Source organism: Myotis davidii, unplaced genomic scaffold, assembly GCF_000327345.1.
Source record: "Myotis davidii unplaced genomic scaffold, ASM32734v1 scaffold6, whole genome shotgun sequence".
Lineage (NCBI taxonomy): Eukaryota > Metazoa > Chordata > Mammalia > Chiroptera > Vespertilionidae > Myotis > Myotis davidii.
The window spans coordinates 4,849,947-4,858,377 of record NW_006383011.1 but is presented as its reverse complement, the minus strand read 5'-3'; the positions used below and the strand labels follow the sequence as shown (position 1 = coordinate 4,858,377).

Genomic DNA, 8,431 nt, shown 5'->3' with positions numbered 1-8,431 from the left:
CAAATTCAAAATTATTACTTTTTCTGTCGTTATAGTCTGTTGCATCTGCAGACATGGATTTCAACCAGCTGGAAGCATTCTTGACTGCTCAAACCAAAAAGCAAGGAGGGATCACATCTGATCAAGCTGCTGTCATTTCTAAATTCTGGAAGAGTCACAAGACAAAGATCCGAGAGAGCCTGATGAACCAGAGCCGCTGGGACAGTGGGCTTCGGGGCCTAAGCTGGAGAGTTGATGGTAAATCACAGTCGAGACACTCAGCTCAGATACACACCCCTGTTGCTATAATGGAGCTGGAAATAGGGAAAAGTGGACAGGTGAGTTCAGCTTCAATCAATTTCCCATTTTAAACTATGTTTTCTCTTACATATTAGCAATACATTCAAATTTATTTTATGTAATAGTTTTCTTTGCAGAAATAGTGAGAAAATAGTAAAAGAACCTGTTTCTTAGAATCCCACTTCAGAGAGGGTCTCATCTAAAAATTTGGATACTCCCAATTGTGTATAGAGTCTGGAAACCAGCCTCAGCGTTCTGGCAGCTATGGCAGAAGAACAAAATGGGGCAATAAGCCCTGGCCGGCGTAGCTCAGTGGTTGGAATGTTGGCCCTGTCAGCTGTGAACCAAAGAGTCTTGGGTTTGTTTCTAGTCAAGGGTATGTTACTGGGTTGTAGGTTCCTTGCCCCGATTGGGGTGTATGTAGGAGACAACCAATTGATGTGGCTCTTTCACATCAATGTTTCTCTCCCTCTCCCTTTCCCTCTCCCTCTCCCTCTCCCTCTCCCTCTCCATCTCCATCTCCCTCTCCCTCTCTCTCCCCTCTATCCTCCTCCTCCTCCCTTCCACTCTCTCTAAAATCAATGGAAAAAATATCCTCTAGTGAGGATTAGCCAAATTTTTTTTTTGAAATGGGGCAATAAGTTGATTGTACCGAAGTTGCCCACTACTTCATTTTGGTTAGATCTCAGAATTCTTTGCATTTGGTCAAAATCTACAAGGTGATGATAGAGATATCCTAAATAAAGATCAGGAATTGAGATTAAGCAACAAAGAACAAAACTATCTCACCTAGTCGTCTTTATAGGCAGTCAGGTATAGGAGACAATATCTTAAGTGCTGTAATGTATTTATTGTTCCTAAAGATTCTAAGTGTGCTATCACTGTCATTGAGTCCACCAGTAATTTTTTATTTGATCTTGATTATTTACAAAACACTGCTGCTTTTTCCTATAGCCATTATAGCAGATAATTTTAGCATCTGCATGGTTTTCCTTGAACTTATTTGGTTTGTGCTCCAGTTAACTGCCAGATCAGACTTTTAATGAATTGGTGTGTATATCTTTTGGGGGGAAAAAGCAGCAACTTATAATTAGAAAGAGAAAACCCAGATCACTGAATTATCTAACCAGACTTCTTTTCAGATAAATAATGAAATATGTGCTTCTGTTACATTCTATAATAGAAATGTATTATTTTCCTCTAATAATGAGAATATTTTTTAGCTGTCAGGTTTCCTCTTATATTCCCTTCTTGAATTTCTTAGAATTTTTCATTGTCTGTAATTCCGTAATGACTTTGTTTTTAATTTAAAATATAATTCCTTTTAAAAAATGTAATTCTTCTTTAAAATAGATATATTTGGAGGAACTTTTATTTAGTTATTATAAAATAATGCGATTGCCTTTGTTGACTTTGATGTGTCTGACCTTAAAGTCCATTCTCTTAACCATTGTGTTATATGGGCTTTCTTTTGTTCCTAGACCAAAAATCTGATAGATTAGCAAGGTACGATAAGTACACTTAGATATTTCACCAGTAATTTGTACAGGCTATTCATTTAAAAGATATATGTTTTTATTGATTTTAGAGAGAGAGGAAGGGACGGGGGTGGGTGAGAGGGAGAGAAACATCAATGTGAGAGAAAAACAATTGGCTGCCTCCTGTCTGCACCCCGACTGGGGATTGAACCCACAAAACTTGGGTATGTGCCCTGACTGGGAATTGGACTGGTGAAGTTTTGGTTCACAGGATGATGCCCAACTAACTGAGCCATACCAGCCAGGGCCAGACTATTCATTTTTTATTATAGCAGTAGTGATTATTTTATTTTGTCTTAAGTATTTATCATTTGGGTAGGATTATGAAAATATACATATCTAAGACCTTTCTAGAAAGTTTTTATAGTACTTCCTAATATTTCTTTAACTGGGGTTTATAAATAATACTAGAAATTTGTGCAGGGGTGGCGGGGGGGCGTTGGTTCCCCTCAGCCCAGCCTGCACCCTCTCAAATGTGGGACATCCTTCTCACAACCCTGGACTGCTGGCTTCTAATCATTCACCTGCCTGCCTGCCTGATCGCCTCTAACTGCACCCCTTGCTGGCCTGGTCACCCCTAACTGCCCCCCACCCCTGCTGGCCTGGTTGCCTCTTACTGCCCCTGCTGCCGGTCTGGTCACCCCACCGCCGACCCGCCAGCCTCAAGCAACCCCTTCCCCCAAGGCCTGCCCCCATTGACCCTGACTGGAGTGGGCTAGCTGGCCAAATTCCTGTGTCCCCTTCCCTGGGCCTGCCTGCCCCAATCGGCCCTGAAGGGGTAGCCCCTCCCCCCAGCTGGTTGCCCTAGGGCCAATTGGGGCGGGTCAGCCAGCCAACCTTCCATAGTCCCTCCCACCGGCTGGCCTGCCTCAATTGGCCCCAGACCCTGATTGGGGTGGGAGGCAGCCCCGATTGGTCCTGATCACCTGCCAGGCCAAGGGACCCCACCCATGCATGAATTTGTGCATTGGGCCTCTAGTACTTCAATAAAAAGATTTTTTAAAAAATATATATTTTATTGATTTTTTTACAGAGAGGAAGGGGAAGGGATAGAGAGTTAGAAACATTGATGAGAGAGAAACATCGATCAGCTGCCTCCTGCACACTCCCTACTGGGGATGTGCCTGCAACCAAGATACATGCCCTTGACCGGAATCGAACCTGGGACCCTTGAGTCCGCAGGCTGACACTTTATCCACTGAGCCAAACCAGTTAGGGCTCAATAAAAAGATTTAAAGAGGGAGAGAAAGATATGTGTCTTTGCAAACTTGTTGACTCTTTGAGAACAGGGCTTTGGCACTGCTGAAGTCCTTATTGGCTTCTGATTAGTAACTTGCCAACAGGCAGCCCCTGGTTTTGGACTTCTTTCAGATTTTTGCTGTTCCGGCTCTCTGGTTCTATTCTTGTGGACAGATGGGGATGATTGAGAGGAAGCCAGGAAACCAAGCCTTAAGAGGACTTGGAAATGATTTTTGGATGTCAGTGCTTTTTGCTAAACCCAGGGTGACAGTGTATCTTGCCCAGCAATGTTGAAACTGCTTGTGTTTGTCTAGTATTTGTGTACTAGTAGGTTGGCTATGGGCTGCATTCCATGCCACTGCTCTACTACCAAGATGCACATAGAAAGCCTCTGCCTTGAGCCTATTTTTAGCATTTATTCTTTATTGAATGTAAAATATAGCATAAAATTTACCATTTAATCATTTTAAGTGTACAGCTGAATTAAGTACATTCACAATGTTGTGTAAACATCATTGCTCTCAATTTCCAGAACTTTTTCATCATCCCAAATAAGAACTCTATACCCATTAACCAGTAACTCCCCATCCCCACCTTTTTCTGGCCTCTGGTAACTTCTATTTTGTGTATCTGTGAATTTGCCTAATCTAGGTACCTCATAATGTGGAATCATACAATATTTGCTCTATTGTGTCTGGCTTATTTTGCATAGCATAATGTCTTAAAATTTATCCATATTGTAGCATGTGTCAGAATTTCATTCCTTTTAAAAGGCTGTATCATATTCTATTATATTTATACTAGAGGCCTGATGCACATAATTCATGCAAGGGGTTCGGCCCTTGCAGCCCTGGCTGCCTCGGCCCTCACAGCCTCGGTTTTGTCTGGAAGGTCATCTGGAAGGTTGTCTGAATGGTTGTTCAGCTGTCCAGTCTAATTACCATATTAGCTTTTTATTATATAGGATATATCTATATATCTATATATATATATCACATTTTATTTATCCATTAATATGTTGATGGACATTTGAGTTGTTTCCACGTTTTGACAATTGGGAATAATGTTACTATCCACATGAATGTACACATATCTGTTTGAGTATCTGCTTTTCATTCTTTTGCGTGCATACCTACGAATGGAATTGTTGGATCATATGGTAATTCTATGTTTAACTTTTTGAGAAACTGCCAAACTATTTTCCAAAGTGGCTGTGCCCTTTTATATTCTTTCTGACAATGCATGAGGGTTCCAATTTCTGCACATTTCATCAACATTTGTTAATTTCTCTGTGTTTATAAATTGCATTCCTAATGGAACTGGATTCCTAATGGAATGTGAAGTGACTCTTTGAGTCAAGGACATTAATACCTTTTACATCATAAAGTTTATCACATTAGCCTTTGTATTAAGGTGAGGGATGAAAACAGCACCATAGAAGCAAAGTTGAAGGATATATCTAATATCTATATAGTTTGCCCTCTATGGCCATAAGTGTTAAGTGCAGAAATAAATTCCATATAAAAGAATGCTATATGCTTCAAGTCATGCATACCTCAAAAAAAGAGGTTGTTGGAGAGGGGCTTAGTAAAGGGTAAAGGGTATCAAATATGTGGTGATGGAAGATTTGACTTTGGGTGGTGGGTACACAGTGCAATATACAGATAATGTATCATAGAATTGTACATTTGAAACCAGTATACTTTTAAAAAAAATTTTATTTATTGATTTTAGAGAGAGAGGAAGTAGAGAGTGTGAAAGACAGAGAAAGAGAAACGTTGATTTGTTGTTCCACTTATTTTTGCTTTCATTAGTTGCTTTTTGTATGTACCCTGGTGGGAGAAAGAACCCACAACCTTGGCGTATCAGAAGGACTCTCTAATCAACTGAGCTTCCCGGCCAGGGCCTGATACTTTTTATAGATGCAGTCTCTCATTGTTTGGTAGTTTTCTCTATGCACTCTTAGTCATCTGCACTCTGGTTCTCCTCCAAATTTAAAGTTTATTTTCAAAGGTAAATTAAGTTTGCAGTTTGCTTTCTATTTGGCACTTGGGAATAATAAACTTGACTTTCTGGTTAATTACTGCTCAAACCCTGGATGGAAAGTTTGTGCTGGTATTAAAAAAAAAACAAGCCTGGCTGGTATAGCTCAGTGGTTGAGTGTGGACCTGTGAACCAGGAGGTCATGGTTCGATTCCTGGTCAGGGACATGCCCAGGTTGTGGGCTCGATCCCCAGTTGGGTTGCATGCAGGAGGCACAGGCCAGGGTTGCGGGCTCGATCCATAGTAGGGGGCGTGCAGGAGACAGCCAATCAATGATTCTCTCTCATCATTGATGTTTCTCTCTCTCTCTCTCTCTCTGAAATAAAAAAAAAACAACACCCCTTCCCCCCCCACACACACATATTAATAAACCCAAAAGACTTCTTTGTTTTATGAGCTTTGTGTGTATGTCTATGGCAGGGGTGGGGAACCTTTTTTTTGCCAAGGGCCATTTGTATATTTATAACATTCTTGGGCCATACAAAATTATCAGCTTAAAAATTAGCCTGCTATATCTGGTCAAACATTTAATTAATTTACCCCTAATGCCTTGGCAGGCCCAGACCCAATGATTTGTGGGGCCTTATGCAGCCTGCGAGCAGGATGTTCCCCACCCATGGCCTATGGCAATAGTCCTTTGACAGAAGCACACAGGGTAGTGATATTATAATGGTTTACTCAAGTAGGTATGGACAGGAAGTTTATGCTTTACTCAGTACACTTATTTATGTTTTTAAATCAAGTGCTGTTGCCCCTGCTTCTGTTTTAGATGTCATTCCATCAACAGCGTATGCTGTTCACTATTTACATTTCAGAAATTGCTCAGAAACCTTGAAATGATCTTTTACTTTTGCCAGCTGTTTCTCCACGTTAGTGTTCCTAGAGCCTGTGACCGCTTTGGAGAGACTTGGCTGGCTCTTCTCTTGGCACTGCCCCCCACCCGGTTCTATTTAGCTAGACTAGCTCATAAGATGTCATCCATGTAAGATTTTACTTAAATTTTATTTGAAGAAAGGTATCTGTATTTAACTTTGGAAATAAGTGGCTTAGCTAATGTTTTTATGTCAGAAATGTAAATGAGGGGTGGTATTACCAAAGAAATGAAATTCTTTCTCCTTCCTATCATATTACACAGTGCATGGGAGTAGATCTTTTTTAAAAAATATATTTTATTAATGTTTTACAGAGAGGAAAGGAGAGGGATAGAGAGTTAGAAACATCGATGAGAGAGAAACATTGATCAGCTGCCTCCTGCATATTCCCTCCTGGGTATGTGCCTGCAACCAAGGTACATGCCTTGACTGGAATTGAACCTGGGACCATTCAGTCCGCAGGCCGATGCTCTATCCACTGAGCCAAACCAGTTAGGGCGGGAGTAGATCATTAATTCGTATAAATCTTTTGTGGTCAAGATCTTTGGAATGGTACGTTTGGGATGTAACTTTTACTTCCATCCTATATAATAAAAGGGTAATATGCAAATAAACTGAACATGGAATGACAGATCTCTATAATGCACACTGACCACCAGGGGGCAGGCGCTCAATGCAGGAGCTGCCCACTGGTGGTCAGTGCCCTCCCACAGTGGGAGTGCTACTCAGCCACAAGCCTGGCTGATGGCTGGCGAGCACAGCAGTGTTGGCAGGAGCCTCTCCCGCCTCTGCAGCCAAGCTAAGGATGTCTAATTGCAGCTTAGGCCCACTCCCTGCAAGGAGCGGGCCTAAGCCGTCAGTCAGACATCCCCTGAGGGCTCCCGGACTGCTAAAGGGCTCAGGCTTGGCTGAGGGACCCCTCTCCACCCAGTGCACAAATGTTGTGCACTGAGCCTCTAGTCAGTATATATTTGTGACTATTGAAGGGATTCAGAACAGGCCTCCCTAAGGTGTGCCACTTTGGTATGTGAATTATTTTGAGCTGAAGGCCATTGAGACTCTGTGAGCTCACAAAAAACTTTTGCTTCTCCCTTAAAGAATTTAAATTGGGACACTTGCCTGGCCAGTGTGGCTCAGTGGTTGAGTGTCGACCTATTAGTGAGGAAGTCACGGTTTGATTCCTAGTCAGGGCACTTGCCCGGATTGTGGGCTCAATCCCCAGTAGAGGGTGGGCAGGAGGCAGATACTCAATGATTGATGTTTCTGTCTCTCCCTCTCCCTTCCTCTCTGAAATTAATTAAAAAATGTATCCTATATAATAAAAGGCTAATATGCAAATTGTCCCCTTGAGAGTATGACCGACCAGGAGTTCGACCACTCTCTATGATGTGTGCTGGCCACCAGGGGGTGGCATGGAATGAAGGAAGGCCCCGGCTGGCAGCTGGCAGCCGGGGAAAGGAAGGCCCCTATCAGCACTGATGGCTGGCCAGGCCTAGGGACACTACCTGTTCACAAATTTCGTGTACCAGGCCTCTTGTGCACGCGTGCACGTGCGTGTGTGTGTGTGTGTGTGTGTGTGTGTGTATAAGTTGGGGGACTTGCCCATAATAAGAATTACCACCAGAAATAACTTTTTATGACCTCTCTATAAGGCATGGCAAGTTTCTAATTAATGAACATATGATCTTATTGTCTTGAGGATTACCTTTCTACCCTCTGATGTCCCAAGGTGCCTTATTTTATCCTCAGTTCAGAATGTCATATATATCTCATTTTCCCTTTCTGTTTCTGAACCTCTCTTGTATGTGGGGGTCTCTGAGTCTCTTTGCGGAGTTCCTATATGTATATATGTAATTACATTTAGTTATATTCTCTTGTTAATATCATCTGTCTGTGTAGTTTAATTATTAGACTAGCTGAAAGAACCTAAAGGAAAGTTTCTTCTTCTTACACTATAAAAATCTCAGAGCAGCAAAAACCAAGATGGCGGCATAGGTTAACGCCGGAGATTGCTGCCTTGAACAACCAAATCAAAATACACCTAAAAGACGGAACGGACATCATCCAGAACCACAGGAAGGCTGGCTGAGTGGAAGCTCTACAACTAGGAGGAAAGAGAATATCATACCCAGACTCAGAGGAGGCACAGTGCTGAAGTGAAACACTCAGATGCAGAGTGCGCATGGAGTGGGCTGGCGGCGGAGGGCGCGGTTGGCGTTTTCAATCGGGAGGGAGTTTCTGACTCTGAGCTCCAGATCCGGGCAAGTCTCTAGGGACCCAGACTCAAACGGGAGAAGTGGGACTGTCTAGCTTCAGTTGGAACTCGAAAGAAAATATTTTATAATATTTTTATCACACCAGCCTCCCAGATTTTTACAAGGCAGCTTTCTCTCCGAGGTTTGCAGCGGTTGCTGGGACTTTGAGAGGCAGAGCCCTTGGGGAAGGAACTGAGAGCAGACA

At 42.4% G+C, this 8,431-nt stretch overlaps 1 protein-coding gene across 1 annotated transcript in view; it reads left to right on the top strand.

Annotated features, from left to right (window-relative positions):
* Positions 1-8,431, top strand: part of COMMD1 (copper metabolism domain containing 1) — a 41,618-nt gene that overhangs the window by 17,025 nt on the left and 16,162 nt on the right. The window contains exon 2 of the mRNA XM_015557850.1: positions 36-317. Within this exon, the coding sequence (XP_015413336.1) occupies positions 36-317 (282 nt within the window). The remainder of the gene's footprint in view (positions 1-35; positions 318-8,431) is intronic.